General features: G+C 38.3%; 2 protein-coding genes and 1 pseudogene across 4 annotated transcripts in view; all 3 read left to right on the top strand.

Moving 5' to 3' along the window:
* The window catches only part of Wls (Wnt ligand secretion mediator), a 113,074-nt gene that overhangs the window by 39,454 nt on the left and 53,369 nt on the right, over window positions 1–20,251 (top strand). For all 3 annotated transcript variants that reach the window (XM_021158505.3, XM_021158504.3, XM_029475585.2), the window contains one exon: window positions 2,553–2,825. In XM_021158505.3, coding sequence (XP_021014164.1) covers window positions 2,553–2,825 — 273 coding nt within the window. The remainder of the gene's footprint in view (window positions 1–2,552; window positions 2,826–20,251) is intronic.
* On the top strand, window positions 11,396–13,036 carry LOC110291381 (tubulin alpha-1B chain). Its single transcript, XM_021158506.3, has one exon. It carries the CDS (start codon window positions 11,509–11,511, stop codon window positions 12,874–12,876), a length of 1,368 nt encoding a protein of 455 aa, XP_021014165.2. The 5' UTR covers window positions 11,396–11,508; the 3' UTR covers window positions 12,877–13,036.
* LOC110290983 (succinate dehydrogenase [ubiquinone] iron-sulfur subunit, mitochondrial pseudogene) lies at window positions 13,236–14,825 on the top strand (annotated as a pseudogene).

Raw genomic sequence — 20,251 nt, 5'->3', positions numbered from 1 at the left:
CATTTGTTTTTTGTTACATTGTCCTTCTTGCTAACTTGTATTGGGATGAGTCAACTTCTAGTTTTTACATTTTCAATTAAATTATATTCTATGGACGTGTATAGAAGACTTATAATAAGTGCTGAGGCAGCTAGGTTATACTGCTTTCCTAGTCTTCAGATACTGAAGAGTGATTTTTTTTTACTTTTTATTTGAGCAGACATGACTTGGTTTATGAACCTGAATCTAGGTAACCCCTTTTTAACACTATTGATTTTCAGACTCATAGTAGGAACTAAGACTTTTGTTGCAAATACAGTGGACTGTGTCTTATTCAAAAAAATTTACAGATAATTTTTACTTTACTTGGTTCTTTTTGTCATATTTTAAAATCATTTTCAAAAAGAACTTAAAGTTCAGATTTTTTTCTGGTTCTTTTGAGATAGCATCTCACTATGTAGGTCTGTCTCTTCTGGAATTCACTTGTAGACTACACTAACTTCAAACTACCAGAGATCCTCCTGCTTCTGCTTCCTGGGTTCTAAGATTAAAAGACTGTGCCACCATGCCTGGCTTATTTCAAACATATTTTGATTCTAGATACTGTTTTATGATTATGTAGTCACAATTTTGGCTGCATCTAATGATATCCCAGCAACCAGAAAAAGTTGCATATTTGGCTCCTTCTTTCTCCTCCTCCTCCTCCTTCTCCTCCTCCTCCTCCTCCTCCTCCTCCTCCTCCTCCTTCTTCTTTATATGTTATATACACTGAGTAGTCACTCTTAGCAGCAGTTAAGATGTCATAAACATATTGCCAAAGTAACTTTTAAGTGTCTATGCTTGGATATCAATGTGCTATTTACTTTCTCAAATACTATAAACATTGCTTTCCTTTTAGAAAAACTGAAATGTTGAATTATGTGCAATTTTTAAGTTTTAAATGGTTTTGAGGCTATCTTATTCTAGTGAATAAAAATATTTCTCATTCTCATAGTCTAGCAAAGATATGCTTTTGAAGCTTCTTCTGTGTTATTGCTAAGGTCTCTTAAAAAATATGAGTATTCTTGATAATTTTGTTTTATGAATAACATACTGGGTTAATAAAAATATTAAAACAAGGTTGGCTGCTACAGTCTCCCTCTCCCATACAAGACACTGAGAATGAAGCAGTGCTCTGTTGTTCTATGTGGAATGTGGTTTTGGAGTTTAGCTGAGGAACTCAGCTTGTTATTTTAATTTTTGTATGATGAGTAAAAGACTTGTTTTTTCAAGCAAGTAAAATAATAGAAAAAGATTGGGTTCGCTTTTAGAAGAATAGATGTTTTTAAATGTAAGCATTTTCTACAACAAACAGTCAGTTTGATTAAAGTTATTTAAAATGGAATTTATGAGTTGTGCCTCACTGTTAGTTTCTAACCACATTAAAATGGATCCAATTAAATGTGTCATTTGGTCTTTCTAGCATCAGGGAACTGTTTAGCTGACCAAAATAAGCAATGTTTGATTGCGTCATTTCTAATAATAAGCTAGACAGATGGCTTTAGATAAATTAGGTATGCAAAATCTTTATGGTTGTATGGTTTTGAGTTTAACAAAAAAATCCATAGCATGAATCCACAGAGATACCATGCCTGTGGAATCAACACCCAACATCCAAGGGCTTGCAGTTATACTTCTTCAATACAGAAGTTCCTTGCATTTTTACTTGTTATTGATTCATCTTTCTAAAAACATATTTACTACTAATATAGATACTATAGTATTAGCACAATATTTACCACTACTATAGATATTAATATAATATTGCATATTAAGTAAAAAATAATGTTTAATGCTTTATAAAGAGTAGTTTCTTTTCGCTAGGGGTATTGTAGGTAAATGTTTAAACTTGAAATTATACTTGGCAATTTTATTATTGTACTCATAATCATTTTTTAATAAAATGTTGCTTCAATATATTTTTCAAATTTGCATTTCTATCTTGATGAGCATGGGTAATAGTTTAATTTATTTTAGAAGTATTAATATTTGAATATCAATCTTCAAACAGGTACTGAACTAAGTAGGATTCTGAAGTCAGCATAGGTCCTTTTAGCAGTGGTTATGAATGATAGAGCTAAGAGAAATCTTGGAAGTTAGCCAACTTGTTTCTTAGACAAGAGTCCTGAAGCTCGCACAGATGCAACTAACTTAAGTTGCAACCAGGTCTCAGAAGCAGTATCTGAATTCAGAGACTACTCTCTACAGTGCCCCTCATTCAGTTTCCCAGCTCTTGGAACACACTGGAATTTTGTGACAAAGATTTGAATGGATATGGTAACTGAATTAGATTGCTTACAAGTGTATGGTGTAATTAACTAGAAATACAATGGGAGGCTTGTGGAGATACTTTTGTGGCTCTCTGGAGGTGACAGGAGGGTCCTCACTTAGATCTGGAGGATTTTAGAGTGATTGCTCCCCAGCTGTAGATGGCAGTGTACAACGGAAAGGAAGGCAGAACTGAAAAGAGCATCAGCTAGAAGTAGCCACTTCAGTAGAATCTTTTCTAAAACAAGAAAACACTCTCTTTTCAGCTCCAGCACCCACAACAGCAGTACCCTACACAGCAATAAAATGTGTGGATGTCCGTAAGAACCACCATAAAACAAGATGGCTGGTGCCTTGGGGACCTAACAAGTGTGACAAGATCCGTGACATCGAGGAAGCAATTCCAAGGGAAATTGAAGCAAATGACATTGTGTTTTCTGTACACATTCCCCTCCCTTCTATGGAGATGAGCCCATGGTTCCAGTTTATGCTGTTTATCCTGCAGCTAGACATTGCTTTCAAGCTGAACAACCAAATCAGTAAGTACCCCAACTGCTATGGTCAACTCTGGAATTTTCTTCCTAGGACTGTTATTGATGATGCTAACTCCGATAGTTATTAGTTGTTTCCTGCTTCCTGTGCACTTTCTGAGCCCTTCATCTGAATCAACCCATTTAATCTTTCCAAATTCCTTGAGGCAAATATCACACACACACACACACACACATTGATATATATATCACTTGGATCCTGTCCACAGTCAGACCCAAGACTGCAAAGGTTTCAGTCCAAACCTAAAAGGTGCCCTAGCTACTAAACATCTTCCCCTTCTAGTACTAAAAAGGAGCTTACCTCAGTAGAGGAAGGCCCTTTGTGTTTAATTGGATTTCACTACTTCTATGGAGTGAGACTATGGATTTAGAAAAAGACACTTATTCTAGTGGGGCTGCTAGCCCAGGAGTATTCATAATCCTACTAAAACATTTTGTTTTTAATTTAATTTATTTATTTTTCAAACTTATTTGGTTGCATCTAGGGATAGTATTAAGAATTTTTGATTGAAGGATTTTTTGTTTGTTTTGTTTTGTTTTGTTGTTGTTTTGCTTTTCTGAAACAGGACCAGAAATGTGAGGAAAAGAAGTAAGTATATTGGAGACAGCTTTGTCTGGTGCCTGAAAATGTACTAAAGCACCTTTTTAAGCTTAAAATTTTGTTTTAATAATAAATCTGATAATTAATTATATTAATTATACTCTGTATAAGAATTGGAGCATCCTGGATCTTGACATTTTATTTTAAATGAGCAAATAGATTAGTCTAAGATTTTTTTCTTTTTTATTTATTTATTATTAGATATTTTCTTTATATACATTTCAAATGCTTCCCTCTACCCTGCTCCCCTACCTACCCACTCCCGCTTTTTGGCCCTGGCATTCCCCTGTACTGGGGCATATAAAGTTTGCAATACCAAGGGGCCTTTCTTCCCAGTGATGGCCGACTAGGCCACTAAGATTATTTTTTTAGGAGGCAACATTTTCTTTTCCTCATGCACTCAGTCTCTTACCCTTGACTTCAAATTTGAGTGCCTATAGTGGCCAAATGCTGTACTTTAGCTGCATGTGTAAATACACACAAAAACAACCTTTCTTTAAGGGATTTTTAATTAGGTAGAAAAGACAAATATGTAACTCACTATGACAGTTTGATAGTATGATGTAGTATTGGATGCTGTGACCAAGGTATGCATAGGAGGCTATGACAGCACCAAGGAAAGCTTTTCTTAGACTGAGCAGACAAACTGTGAATGTGAGTTTTGTAGATGAGAGTGACAGAAACTTTAGATGAATATCAAAGAAAAAAAGGCCTGGTTAAAAGTTGGAGGTAAGTATTGAAGTAAGCAAAACATCCTAGAGACTAGCACTAACCTTAACTCTTACCTATAACATTCAGAGGAGTTTCCAATGTATCTAGCTAGTCTCTTCACTGTTAACTTCCTCACTCATTCATTGGTTGAACAATACATTCATTAACTAATTAATTCAAATTTTACTGTCATAGCCTTACATTAAGTACTGAATACCAAGAATGTAGTTTGCACAAGACTTGATTCCTATAAGGGGATAGAGGAGAGGGTGTCTACAAAGCAGATCTAAATCTACAAATGAGAATGACTGTGTGTTTAAGTAGAATATACAATGTGACATAGGAGCTTTGGTATAGAGAGAGTTTGGTAGGAGATGAGTTAAACCATTTTCCACCTTAAAAATTTAAAATTTGGGTTGAGCTGGGCATGGTGGTGGAGGCAGAGGCAGGCGGATTTCTGAGTTCGAGGCCAGCCTGGTCTAAAAAAAAAAAAATTGGGTTATAGTACTAGAATTCCAATACATTTAGGAAAAGAGAATTAAAAACAAAGAAGGGTTACAGGAGTATGAGGTGGGTAGATGCCTTGATTTAGCAATGTTTGGACAGAGAGATCAAGGATACAATGTTCTGTTATCTCAGCTGTCTGCTTGTGGCATTTCAGAAGTAATCTAATGTCTCTTGCATAGATTCCTACCTCCTAGCTTTAAGTCTTACCTAGAAAAAGGAAAAGATTTTTTTCTGTAATAACTGAAATAATTGCTGCCTACTGGCAGTATCTAGGCTGGATAATAAATCATCCAAAATTTATCAACTTAAATCAAACAATCATTTCTTATTTCTCCATTGCTTTGTCTCAGGAAGCCAAGCCCAACTTAACCAGAGAGTCCCTATTTTAGTCTTTTCAAGGCTTCAAGTCAAGGCTTTAGTCTGAAGATTTTGAAGTTACATTTGGGGATGGTGTCTACTTCTAGGCTCACTGGTGTGGTTGGCTATCTCTTGCCCCTCATGTGGATATCTCAGGTTACCTTACAATGCTACAGTTAGCTTTCTTAGGGATAGTCATTCAAGAGTCACATGAGGAATATAAGCCAGAAGTCACTCCAACTTCTGGTATTCTATCACTTCTGATACCTTCTATTAGCTAGATGCAAACCTGTAAGTTCAGCCCAAATTCAGGACCCTGCTAGAAAGTAGTATCACTGAAGACCAAGATTGCATTTGAAACATGTTTCTATTTAAATTGTTTTATTTTGTATGTGTATCACACAAACCACAGTGTACCTAAGGATGTCAGGACAGTTTATGGAATTTGGTTCTCTTCTTCTATGATATGGTTCCCAGGGCTCTAACTCTGCTCATTGTGCTGAGTGGCAAGCATCTTTACCTGTTGCTCCATTTTATTGTCCCCTGAGTTCAATATTTACATCCAGATGAGAAGGTAGTATAATAGAATGTTTATGAGAATGCTTAAGAGTACCCCTAAGATAGATTTAAATCCCCAAATTTATTATTTCTTTTCAAAAATTTAATTAATTACTTGTGTGCATATATGTACATATGTACATATGCAAACTTGTGGGTACGTGCATGCAAAGGTGCTTGTGTAGAGATTTGAAAACAATTTTCAAGAGACAGTTCTCCCCTTTCACTGTGGGTTCTGGGGATAGAATTCACATTATAAGGCTTATGCAATGTTTTAGTTACTGTTCTATTGCTGTGAAGAGACACCATGACTAAGGCAACCCTTTTTTTTAATAAAGCATTTTAAGTTAACTGTAGTGGCATAAGTCTTTAATCTCAGCACCTGGGAGACAAAGGCAGGAAAATTTGAGTTCAAGGCCATCCTGGTCTACAGAGTGAACTGGAGTTACACAGAGAAATCCTGTCTTAAAAAACATTTATTGGAGGGTTTGCTTATAGTTTTAAAAGGTTAGTCCATGATCATCATGATGGGAAGCAGACAAAGATTAGGTATTGGGGCAGTAACTGAAAGTTCATATTCATTCTGATCTGCAGGCAACAGTAGAAAGACATTGGGCCTTGAACGGGCTTTTGAATCCTCAAAGCCCATTCTTAGTAATATGCCTCCTCTGACAAAGCTACACCTACTCAAACAAAGCCAGACTTCATAGTCAAAGACACACTTTTTCAAACAGTTCCACTAACTCTATGTTGGCAATTCTCATTTGAACCACTATATGCAGCAAGCACTTTTACCTGAAGAATCATTCTAGCACCATTTCTTAAAATTTCTACAATGTTGAAAAAATTTTAGAACCTTTCTGAGCCACTTTTCATTTTTTATTAGATATTTTCTTCATTTACATTTCAAATGCTATCCCCTTAGCTCCCTATACCCTCCCCCTGCCCTGCTCCCCAACCCACCCACTCCTGCTTCCTGGCCCTGGCATTCCCCTGAACTAGGGCATGTGATCTTCGAAAGACCAAGGGCCTCTCCTCCCACTGATGGCTGACTAGGCCATCCTCTGCTACATATGCAACTAGAGACAGAGCTCGGGGGTGGGGGGATACTAGTTAGTTCATATTGTTGTTCCTCCTATAAGGTTGAAGACCCTTTTAGCTCCTTGGGTACTTTCTCTAGCTTCTTCATTAGGGGCCCTGTGTTCCATCCAATAGATAACTGTGAGCATCCACTTTTGTATTTGCCAGGCACTGGCACAGCCTCACAAGAGAGAGCTATATCAGGGTCCTGTCAGCAAAATCTTTCAGGCATATGCAATAGTGGCTGGGTTTGGTGATTGTATATGGGACGGATCCCCAGTGGGGCAGTCTCTGGATGGTCCTTCCTTCCGTCTCAGCTCTGAACTTTGTCTCTGTAACTCCTCCCATGGGTATTTTGTTCCCCATTCAAAGAAGGAGCAAAGTAGTCGCACTTTGGTCTTCCTTCTTCTTGAGTTTCATATGTTTTGCAAATTGTATCTTGGATATTCTAAGTTTCTGGGCTAATATCTACTTATCAGTGAGTGCATATCATGTGTGTTCTTTTGTGATTAGGTTACCTCCTCCAGATGTATCCATTTGCCTAAGAATTTCATGAATTCATTGTTTTTAATTGCTGAGTAGTACTCCATTGTGTAAATGTACCACATTTTCTGTAGCCATTCCTCTGTTTAGGGAAATCTGGGTTCTTTCCATCTTCTGGCTATTATAAATAAGGCTGCTATGAACATAGTGGAGCATGTGTCCTTCTTACCAGTTGGAACATCTTCTGGGTATATGCCCAGGAGAGGAATTCTTCTGAGCCACTTTTTATGTGCAAACTTTGAATAAAAATATCTAATTAGCTAAGTCATTTTGAAGAATAAATTTGTGTAATATTCTTAGGATGTAGTAGCTATTTAAAAAGAAAAAAGAAAAGAAGTACCTTATTCCTGAAACTCAGCTCATTTTCCATTTTTTTCCATCTTGTCTAATGGAATTAAGTTTTTACAAATGAATTTTATTATTTAATCTTAATCATTTCTTTGTGTGAAACATCTTTAATGACCAACAAATAAGGCTTGACAATTCAGAGTTCTCTCCCTTCTGTTTCAAAGCTTCTTTTGCAGCCTTCTTATTGTTGACTTGCATGCATTATTATCCTCATTCTCATATTCTATAAATACATTCAGAGGTTGCTTCTCTTAACATCTTTGCTCATGTTAATGTTTCCATAGTTCTTCTCCTCCTCCTAATTCTCTTCCTCCTCCTCCCCACCCCTCCTTGTCTTCTTCCTTCTTCTTTTTCTTCATGCTGGGAATAGACCCCTAGGGTCTCATGCATACTGAACACATGTTCTACCATTGAGCCACACCTCAAGTCTCATCTCCACTTCTTTTACCATTCTTTCTTTCTTCCATAGATGAAAGGCTTCTTGTTGAAAACCTGCTAATTCCTCAAGACATGCCAGTTGTCACATGGCCCTAGAGCTGCACAGATATTTTCTCTTTTCCTTTGTAAATGAAAGTTATTCTCCCTGAATTCCATTATTGGCAGAGTAATATCCATTTTAACAATCTAGCACAACTGAATTATCTTCTATAGCTCCTAGGTAGATCAGTTCCCTGATTGTGATAGTGTTTACATTTGTTAAACTGTAGCTTTGTGTGTAGGGAGCTGTGAATGAAAATATTTCTTGGATCAGATCATTCTCCTGCTACAAAAAGGGATAGCAAACAGCTGATGAAGGTGCTTGCCCTTTTCCACTCCAAAACAACACATTTGTTATTCAAGCAACATTTCAATAACGAGCGACACTAATTCTAGTTGTAGCTAGAATTGTTGCTTGCATGAATAAATTTATGTCTGAGACATTTACAATTGAATTGAAAGAGTGGTGCATTGCTAGGAATAACAGCTTGTTGCCATAGCAGCTATTGTTTGGTGTAATACATAGAGAGGATTTTAGAGCATGGATCTGTTCATCGGGTTGTGGAAAAAATGGATCATTTTGATATTCTGCCTTTTGTGTTTTGCAAAATTCCTGACCTATGATCAGTTTTATTTTCAGCAGCAAAGTTATCTAATAAAGTAAATCACAGCAGCTGGTAAGTTTGTGTGAAGTTTTGGAAGTTGGTAATACATTTCTAAATTTTATTCTACTGAATTTATAAAAGATTGCCAAGTAAATACATGAATACAATCTACTCAGCCTGTATAATGGTACCTGTATGTACATATCCCAGGCTACTCACTTGGTATTGGATAACCGATTAAAGGGCTCATCCCTGGGGAAGATCATTTCTCCTAGTCTCAGCACTCCTAATTGTCAATAGTTCTTTTTCTAGCATTGAGACACCATGAACTTTCCCTTTTCTATGGTAGTGTATTCATTGGTGGTTTCATTGTTCAGATCTCATTTAGGCAGCTATGTTGGTGAGACTCATGATAGAAGAATATATTTTTATTTTATTTCCATTGTGGGAATTGTCAAGCACATTTGTACAGACAAGACTTCCTTTGAAATTAGCCATTATGTTTGTACTTGTGGGAGATTGGCTTTGTTTTATGTGAGTGGAATCAGTAGGCACATTCCAAGTTTTTTTAATTACATGATAAGCATCATTCATAAAGTTCAAGATTCTAAATATTACAAAATCTAAAACTTTCTTGAATGCAAACATGATGTTATAAGTAGAGAATTTCTCATGTAACCACATGAAACAAATTATAGTCAAAATGTAGGATACCTAAGTATTTATGTAAAATTTTAGGATATGCATATATATAATACATAAGTTTCGTGTTATATTTGTCTCCTATGTCTAAGATACCTCATTACAATATTAAAATATTGAAAAATACAAATGAAAGAAAATAATTTTGGTTTGAAGTATTTTGGTTAAGAAATATTTCGATTGCAATGTTTATACTTTGGTATATCTAGTCTCTCATACTTCTTTCAAGTTACCCATTGGCATGGTGGTCAGTTTTATATTATATAGGTTGGTATCAACTATGAGTGATTTATAATGCTATTATATATAAGTATATATCAAATAATTATATTATTTATAATTATAATTATTTAATAACAACCATCTTGTAGACTTTGAACTACTACTCTGTGAGTAAAATTCAAAAATATAGCCACTTCATATTCAATACAAATGTTAGTTAGGTCATATTTGCTTATAGGCATTTTTGTCCTAAGGATTTGTGACTTTGGTTTTCAGGTCACTGATTAATCCAATTAATTTAGTTTAATTTACCAGATAAAGAAACTTTTAATTCAGTGACACCTGACCACTGTACATGCAGCTAGCTGGGTAAGAGCAGAATCTCTTTAATGTACACCAGCAGTATGGATTGATCCTTAAACTTTCTGTCTCCCCTTCCAAAGTATCCCCTTAGCTCTGAGGGGAGGGATTTGATGGCAATATCTTACTTACAGCTCTCTGTTCCTCTCTTTCATTCAAAGTATTCAGAAATACTTTGAGATTCCATCTTAGACCTGTCAGAATGGCTAAGATTAATAACATAAGCGATTAGCACTAATGAGGATGACAGATGGATCTCTGTTAGTCCAAGGCCAGCTTGATCTAGATAGTGAGTTCTACTACAGCCAGAGCTATATTGTAAGGTCCTGTCTTGAAAACAAAGCAAAAACAAAACCAGAAAATTTTGTTATTTTTCTTAAACTTGAACTGAGAGACATTTGATCTCTGGGAAGAACTTGGAAGTCAAGAAACACACCAACAGCCAAGTGTGTGTGCTGGCTACAGACCTTTCTTGTGTCTTAGAACACTGATAACTAAACTAAGTTAAGGGCTTTAATCTTGGGAAGTAAGCATGCTTATGCTTATTCACACACTTGGTATTTGCATTTCAACTCCAGCCCTGAAATTTATACATGGTAGTCAGAGGTTTATAAAACCCTAGATAGGAACCTCAGTATGTGTATACCTTGAGTACCAAACTCTGTGTTGGTCATCAGCTAAATTTTTGGAGAACACCATAAACTGTGAAGCATGGGAAATTTTCAGCAGTCTTAGGAGAATGTATCAAAAGTACACATTGATTTTACTTGACTGTAGACATAGTGACATGCACATTCCCGTATTTTGAAATAGTAGTAATTCAAGTGGGAGAATATGTATATGAGAGACAACTTCTAGGACCAGAAGACAAGAAGAACAGGATATGGATTAACATTGGGACTATTTCTGGATGAAAGCAAAATCTCAAAGGAATTGATGTTGAGGGAAAAAATATTTCTTAGGCATCTCTTATATATGTTCACTGCTTGACGTTCAAGGTTAAACCTCTGCTCTTCTCTGTGAAGCTATTACCACAGAACAAGGTTTAATAGTCTCCAAACTAAAGTTATGGAATTAAAGTGATTTTCCCCCAAAGTCACCTGACTTGCAGGTGAAGAAATCAGAACTGACCCATATTTTTCTACCATGAAGTGCTATAATGATTCCTAATAACATATTGCTATTCCTATAAAACCTTACATCTCCAAACTCTCTTCAGAGAAACTTGTTTTTAAAGTAGTTAACAATTAATTCAGAGACCCCTAGTAGGCCAACATGGAGTGAATAAAAGACTATGGAGTGTTCAGTCCTAAAAGAGGTGTACATACCATACATTTCCCATCAAGGGTCAGGGAACTTTATGAAAGAGGGGGCAGAAATATTGTAAAAGCCAGAGGTAGGGGATGGCTTCAAGAAAACAGTGTTTTCTGAATGCAACAATTGCACATATGAACTCACAGCTATTTTGACAGCATACATAAGAATTATGCAAACTCGGCCTCATTGCGTTACTTACCTCGACTCTTAGTTGTCGGGAACGGTAACCGAGACCCGGTGTCTGCTTCTATCTCTCACCCTCGCCTTCTAACCTGTTGCTATCATGCGTGAGTGCATCTCCATCCACGTTGGCCAGGCTGGTGTCCAGATCGGCAATGCCTGCTGGGAGCTCTACTGCCTGGAACATGGCATCCAGCCTGATGGCCAGATGCCAAGTGACAAGACCATTGGGGGAGGAGATGACTCCTTCAACACCTTCTTCAGTGAGACAGGAGCTGGCAAGCATGTGCCCCGGGCAGTGTTTGTAGACCTGGAACCCACAGTCATCGATGAAGTTCGCACTGGCACCTACCGCCAGCTCTTCCACCCTGAGCAGCTCATCACAGGCAAGGAGGATGCTGCCAATAACTATGCCCGTGGCCACTACACCATTGGCAAGGAAATCATTGACCTTGTCCTGGACAGGATTCGCAAGCTGGCTGACCAGTGCACGGGTCTCCAGGGCTTCTTGGTTTTCCACAGCTTTGGTGGGGGAACTGGCTCTGGCTTCACCTCCCTGCTGATGGAGCGGCTCTCTGTGGATTACGGAAAGAAGTCCAAGCTGGAGTTCTCCATTTACCCAGCCCCCCAGGTTTCCACTGCTGTGGTTGAGCCCTACAATTCCATCCTCACCACCCACACCACCCTGGAGCACTCTGATTGTGCCTTCATGGTAGACAATGAGGCTATCTATGACATCTGTCGTAGAAACCTCGACATTGAGCGCCCAACCTACACCAACCTTAACCGCCTTATTAGCCAGATTGTGTCTTCCATCACTGCTTCCATCACTGCTTCCCTCAGATTTGATGGGGCCCTGAATGTTGATCTGACAGAATTCCAGACCAACCTGGTACCCTACCCTCGCATCCACTTCCCTCTGGCCACTTATGCCCCTGTCATCTCTGCTGAGAAAGCCTACCACGAGCAGCTTTCTGTAGCAGAGATCACCAATGCCTGCTTTGAGCCAGCCAACCAGATGGTGAAATGTGACCCTCGCCATGGTAAATACATGGCTTGCTGCCTGCTGTACCGTGGTGATGTGGTTCCCAAAGATGTCAATGCTGCCATTGCCACCATCAAGACCAAGCGCAGCATCCAGTTTGTAGACTGGTGCCCCACTGGCTTCAAGGTTGGCATTAACTACCAGCCTCCCACTGTGGTACCCGGTGGTGACCTGGCCAAGGTGCAGAGAGCTGTGTGCATGCTGAGCAACACCACAGCCATTGCTGAGGCCTGGGCTCGCCTAGATCACAAGTTTGATCTGATGTATGCCAAGCGTGCCTTTGTGCACTGGTATGTGGGTGAGGGCATGGAAGAGGGTGAGTTCTCTGAGGCCCGTGAGGACATGGCTGCCCTAGAGAAGGATTATGAGGAGGTTGGTGTGGATTCTGTGGAAGGTGAGGGGGAGGAAGAAGGAGAGGAATACTAAGTCCATTCCTTGAGATCCTGTGTCATGTCAAACTGCTCCAGTATTAGCTGCAGGCACTGATGCTTCTGTGCTGTTTCCATTCTGTGATCATGTCTTCTCCATGTTGTACCTCTAAGTTTTCCATGATGTCTCCAAGTAAAAGCTTTAAGAAAAGGAAAAAAAAAAAGAATTATGCAAACTCATGCACAAAATTCCATGACTAATTGAAAAGTTATTGACATTTGATATGTGCTGATAGAGGTTTGGGGGAGAAAGGGAAGAGGGAGGGAGTGGGGAGGAAGGAAGAAGTCATCTTTCTTTAATGATGTGATCCCAGGTAGGTAGACCATACTATAAGGCTCACCCTATCACAAAAGTAGTTGGGCAACATAAGCTGAACTCAAGGTATGGGAGGAGGGTGAAAACTCAAAATTGAGTGGTTGTAGAGTTGAAGGTACAAGGTGGATATAGGAGGCTTTGGGGGTTATAATCAAAATACATTGTGTAATAGAAGATGAAATAAAACTCAAATGCAGACTTATGAGGTTGGTCTGAATAAGTGTGGACCAAGTGTTGAATGCTATAATCAAAATTATAGAATGAAATTGATTCTATACTGACCTTCTGAAGGTCATGTAGAGAAGGGATCTGTGGCTCTTCTGCCATAAACATCAATGGAGGCAACACTATGGCATGCAGTGCAGGATTGAGACTTACCAGAAGATGAGGAGGAGGGAGAAGAGAGAGAGGAAGGAAGGACAATGACAAGGACAGGAGAAGGAAAGAGTCCCAGGACAGCAAAGCAACCATATCTGCAGTCCATTGAGGACCAGAAGAAGCTGAGTGCATTGTATGAATACATCCTATCTGCCTGCTGCAGCACTAGCTGCCCCAACTACTAGTGGAACAAAGACAAGTAAGTACTTCAGACCTGCAGTTCTCATCTAGGCCTATCTCTGGATGATTGACTTCACAGAGGAATGTCTGGCCAAGCTGCATTACCTCTACTGCTGCCACACCAACATGAACTATACACGAACTTACCCCAAGAATCTGATTCCAGGAAAAGTGATTGCTGAAATGAAGAACATAATGGTGACCTACAAAGAGAAAAGAGCATTGACTTATTAACCCTTTTCATACGGAATGAGGCTGTCAGCTTTGACTTGAATCACTTCAAGCACCAGGATTCTCCAAGAATAATAAACATTTAAAAAAATATTGGAGGTAAAAGATAAACTCCTGAAAGATGGCATGACCCTTCAGTGTGTTACCAATATGACCTATTTGACAAAGAAATTAGGAGTTAAGTCATTATGAAAAAACTTGAAAATTACATATGTAACGTGGAACTAAAATGTAGATTCAAAATTAGAGACTAGATTGTCCTTTAATTAGATAGTAGCTGGAGATTGCATTTCTTCTTTTCTGTCTGGATCTCTTATTTGGTGGCACTCCTAACAAGAAGCTACCTATGAAGTTTCTAATGGGAGAAGTCACCAAGCTGAGCTAGGCTAGGTTCACACTGGGCTGGCTTTAGAGGCAAGGAAATCCTACTCCCTTTGCTTTTCAACTACAGACATAGCCTGGCTGAGTGACTTGGATTCCAAAGGATACCAGTAATTGTGGGTTTTAGTCACAGAAGATAAAGATAAGAGGAGAGACAGGCTGTTTTTTCCACAATTAAATGCTGCCTCTTGGGTTCCTCTGTGTTAAGAGTCTGAGGTCAGGAGCCTCCAGCCATATTATTTTACCCCTGTCTGCCTGCTCTCATCTGTAACCCCATCCAAGGGGATTAAGAATAGGTGAGTTGGAAAGACAAACATGTTCTGGTCTGTTTTCCCTTCCAAGTCCTATCTGTGGATCAGATGAGATCCCTTCTAATGAATGGCATAAAAGTTCTTTTAGGAACTTTGTTTCCTCTCTGTTTGTTGCCAGCTGCACAAATACAGTATGAGGACTGTATAAAATCCAGGTTTTTCCTTTTATTATCTTAACAATGTATTTTAATGTATTTTGTTTGTTTGTTGTTTGTTTTCAAGTATCTGAAACTCTGGTGTTTGGTATTTATTAACTATTACTTGTATTAACCAGATTCCAGTTTGTATCCCTTATCATTCCTTTCCAATTGTAAGTGCCCTGAGAATTGGAATGGCTTTACAGTTATTTGGTTTTGTCCCAGCTCCTTAAGTATAGAAGGAAATTAGAAAGCTGATAATGTTTTAGATTTCTGTCTTCATGAAATCTTAGAACAAGAAAGTACTTCAGTAATCATATGATCCAAAGTCAAAATTTATTGAAAAAATACCATATGTAAAGTGACTTAACTGGAGTTGAACTGTGGATAGAGGCTTTCCTAAAGCAATGAACAGTTTTTCTAGTTTTCCTAATGTGCTACTCAGTGACAATAAGAAATAGCTTGTGCTTTGGAACCTGGCAAATTTGGACTTAGATTGTGTGCCCTTTCCACCATAACAGGCCTCATTTTCTTCATTTTGAGATTATAAATGAATTATTCTGTTTGGTCTCTGTATGTATGAATATGTTTAAATATGCAGTAAGAACTAAAAGAGTAAGTTTGAAAGAATCATTGTTTCCTTTCTTTTCAAACAATATACAACCCTTATAAGAAAACATGTTTCTGAGATCTCTTCAATTCAATATCAGAAATTGTGCCTTACTGTCATTTATAAGAACTTAAGGAAGGAGGGTTGAGTAATAAGACCAATGAAGAAGAATCAGTATATACTAGAAACAGAAATTAGTTCTACCTATAGGAAATACCTTCTCTTTTTCTTACTACCCTCTGCATAAGGGAGTTAAGGTTGATCTAAAACAGTAACACAGCATTTACCTCCCTTGCTCAGGAGTGAGCAAGAAGCTGAGTATGTGAAGTGGTCAAGAAGATGAACAAGTCACTGAACTCACTTCCTTCAGAAGTCATGTGAACACAACTGATTGTGAACAATGGAAAGGGAGAGAATCACAGCATTCTAGAAGGAGTGCTCAGGAGGACTCTGTTCCACATGGTTCAGAGAAGTATGGAGTCTGCACATAGCAAACACCCACACAGACAGAGGGGTGCTGAAATCACCTGCAAGGCAAGAAGGCAAGAAAGAACCATTCCTGGATTGCAGAGCAGAAGGGCAGATCTACTTATCATTCTTGGTAGCTTTTAATTAGAGAGTAGTAACTGACATCTTTGGGGCTCCACCAATAGTCACATTTATGTTTTGTTCTTTTCTCTCACTCAAACAGGCACATGTCTCCTCCACTTTCTTTGGAATGTTATTAATCTGTCCATCTCCAGGAAACCTGGGTAGCAGCAGAATATTCTCCTGTTGCCATCAGAGTTCAGCTTAGGGAATGTGTGGCTGGGTAATCAAGCGGGGCTGGCCTTATCTGCAAAGAGAACTCTGAATCCTTAGTGCAATAATTTTCCACATTCACAGTACAAAGCAAATACTCTGTGTGAGTAAAACTGGCTTGGCTCCAGCAATAACACAGCTGTTGAAACAGCTTAGTCACCGGGGCAATGGAGACAGTGTGGCAAGAGAATGCTGGGGTGCAGTAAGCTGACATTTAGCTGGCTAGCAGGGGCTCTGAGAGCCAGAACAGATCTGTGGGAGAGCTATGGAGAGGCTGCTCCCCGCCCACAGGCATCCCCTTGTTTCTTTTGAAGCTGAGCCATAATCCCCTCCCTGGGCAGGGTGCCTGAGGATGAAAACTAAACACATTTTATGACTGATGGGAGAGAAAGAACTGATTCTATCTTTCTAGACACCTGGTTTCTCTCTCTCCTTTATAATGACCTAGTTTGTTTGTTTGTTTGTTTTGTTTCTTTTTTTAATGTTTCAAGCTAGTTAAAATATAATGTGAAATTTAGTTATAGTTGTTGGTGTGTTGGGGGTCGGGGGTTGTTGTCCTGAACTTATAGAAAAAAACCTCAAGTAGCTCTTTAGTCTTGACTGTTCAGGTAATAGACCAGAAAATCAGAAGGAAAATCTCCAACCCTTCTGACTGGTGTTTCCTGGATCCCTATAGCAAGAGCATCTGCTAGAACTTTATCCTGAAGTTCTGTGGACAGATCTGATAAAATACTTTGTTGGTCACATAGGAATTTTGGAAAGCCTAATGAATTGCTAGAGAGCTACCCTGCTGTTCTTTCAGCCTTTGAACAGCTGACCTTCGTGTTTTTTCTTTATCCTGGGCTCTTTTTGCACTGTTTGTTTTGGAAGTTGTTGAGTTAAATTAGCCATCTCTTTCCTTTCCTGGTTACAGTATGAGAATGCAGCTGTCAGTCTGTGAACACTGCCATTGTCTATTTTTAGATTCAGTGTGAATAAAGCTCTCCTCTCTAATTGCAGAGAGAGAGAGAGAGAGAGAGAGAGAGAGAGAGAGAGAGAGAGAGAGACTGACTTTTACAAGCACCAAATCAGCTATTGTGAGTTATCCTGGGGAGAAAGCAAAGGGCAGCCACTGTCTTTCCAATCCCTCTTTGTCAGGTGTGTTTTCTCTCTGCATGAATGTTGATTATGGTCAAATAAGAATAAGTGTGATCACATTTGTTTTCCAATGTTTTTAACATTTGCCAGCTTGGATTGTTCTGTTTTCCCTGGCTTTGTTATGAAAAAAAATACTGTAATTGAGTTCAAATTCCTTACAAATTGTTTTTCTTTAGATGTTTTCTGTGTCGTCCAATCACATTAAACAAACTGGGAGCTGTGAAATACAATGGGCTGTGATTTTCTCTATTTAGCTTTCTAACCAGAAGTCTTCTCTGTACATAGCTGCTAGAAGTGCTTCAATAAGTGGAATACCATGGAATTTAGTAAAACTTGAACCCTTAGTCATCAGACTCTTCATGCTGCTTAGCCCTGTATTCCTTATAGTCACTCTTGTATTTCCTTCATATCGAATTAATTTCTTTCTCTAATTATTCAGTCTTTTTTAGGGCTTCTATGGATTTTTAGATGTACAGCTTCTTTAATCTGTGGTTGCTTCTACCCCATTGTATCTTGAACTAGTATACTGTAGTTAGTAGGTAGATATCACTTTGGATGAGCTGATTCTGGAAGTCACACCTTCTGTGTTCTATTGTTTAACCCAGGGCTCTTAAACACTTTGAGTTAGTTACCTATATACATAGGTTTGCTTTTACTGCAGTGCCCAATTTTCTAAACTTACTGTGATTAATTTGAGGGCAATGATTTTGCCTTATGCATTTTTATCCCCAGTACTGTTCATGGAAACCAGTAGATGCTTAGAAATATTTGGTTGAGTAAAAGAAGTCCTTTGGGATAGTACATCTAGCATTCAAGTTTCAGAGGAATATTAATCCTATCTCAGTGGCAATTTTGTAAACTGTTGTGGTTTTTGTCTCGTCATGGATTTAACAAGCCAGGTTGAATAGATTGTCAGGCCTTGCTATACCTAGAAGAATACTGCACATTTTTTCTTCTCTGAAATCTCTGTTTTCTCTTCTTTTTTTTAAAGATTTATTTATTGTATGTATATGAGTACCAAAGGAGGGCATCAATTCCAGTATAGATGGTTGTGAGTAACCATGTGGTTGCTGGAACTTGAACTCGGGACCTTTGGAAGAGCAATCAGTGCTCTTAACCGCTGAACCATCTCTCCAACTCCCTCCGAAATCTCTTAGAAGTAGTATCATTTATTGTCTTACTCCTGAGGCTGGGAGCCATGATAAAGACCATTATTGTTTTAAACATAAAACCTTAAAGCAGCATTAGGTCAAAGAAGTTGTTGGTTTGTAGCTTCTGTAATTACATTTTTCCTTTAACCCCACTGGCACTTTCTAGCAGAACATCAATACATTATCCCCATAATATTATTCAGAAAAGAGAGGGGAAAATAATAACTTTCTTTAAAGCCACCCTTTCTTCCTAGCACAGAAAACAGGTATACTGTGTTTTGGTGTGTAGCTGGGAACTAGATTCATTATTTATTTTAGAGCTGTGATTAAAAAAACAAATAAACAAACAAAAAACAGACAAAGATAACTTATAGAAGAGGGTTTTTTTTTTACTTACAATTCCATAGAGATCAGAGTCTATCATAGCAGGGAAGCATGACAGCAACAAGCAGTCATGACAGCTGAAGCAGGAGCTGAAAGCTTACATCTTGAACCATAAGTATGAAGTAGAAAGAGAAAACTGTGACTGGTATGTGGCTTTTAAACCTCAAAGCTTGTGCCCAGTGACATACTTCCTGCAGAGAAGCTATACCTCCTAAATCTACCCAAATAGCTCCACTAACTGCCTCCAAGTAGTCAAACATCTAAGTCTATGATATCATTCTAATTCAAGGCATCACCAGAATTATGGGCCAAATTAAAGGGACATCCTTTTTTAAAGCATACACATGTTTGCTGTATGTTAATGAATGCATAAATGTATATAGAGGTAGGATTTGGGACAGGAAAGTAAGCAATAGGCAGGGAAGAATGCAATGTCACTAAAACAGAGCAACCTACACAGTCGGTGTATAGGATGTGATAGAGTGACAGGGATATTGGGTGAAGGCTTGGCAAAATATCTCAATGGATTAAAACACTTGTTACACAGGACTGAGAATCTGATTTCAGTCCCAAGAATTCACTTGAGGATGGAAAGAGAGAACTGACTTCACAAAGTTGTCATCTGGTTTCTACTACTGCATTTGCACTCTTTTGCATTATATACATACAATAATAAATAAAATTTATAAAGGAATATTTGATGGAAGGTGCCATTTATTAATTTGGTAAATATTTACTGAATATCTCTATGTTAAGACATGGTACAGTGCTGGTAAGATGGCTCAGTGAGTAAGAGTACTGACTGCTCTTCCAAAGGTCCTGAGTTCAAATTCTAGCAACCACATGGTGGCTCACAACCATCCATAATGAGATCTGACACCCTCTTCTGGAGTGTCTGAAGACAGCTACAGTGTACTTACATATAATAATAAATAAATCTTTTTTAAAAAAAAAGACATGGTACTATAACTGTTAGCAGGACTGAGGTAGACTCTGACATTCAGGAGCTTCTAGTATATGTACAAAAGAGTTACATATACAGATAGTTAAGTGGGATAAAGCATACAGTTCTGGGTCAACAGATACTTTATGGGAACAACACATAGGAGACTGTGCTTAGCTGTGAATGGCTAAGAAAACATGGGTGAATAAGATGAAATACCTGAAGTTAAGAAGGCATTAGTTTTATATAAACAGACATGTTAAACCCTGTCTGCAGTACTTTGCAGTTAACTGTTTCTTTCTAAAAAAAAAAAATGGGTGTGCTAGTGAGATGAGTGCAGTATGCTCAAATGACAGCATTGAAATAGCAGCCTACATATTCTAGGCTTCTGTCAAGTACTTGGCATGCATTAA

This window comes from Mus caroli, unplaced genomic scaffold (assembly GCF_978045245.1).
Source record: "Mus caroli unplaced genomic scaffold, Mus_caroli_1 scaffold_3, whole genome shotgun sequence".
In the NCBI taxonomy this organism is placed as follows: Eukaryota; Metazoa; Chordata; class Mammalia; order Rodentia; family Muridae; genus Mus; species Mus caroli.
This window is presented reverse-complemented; position numbering and strand designations above follow the sequence as displayed.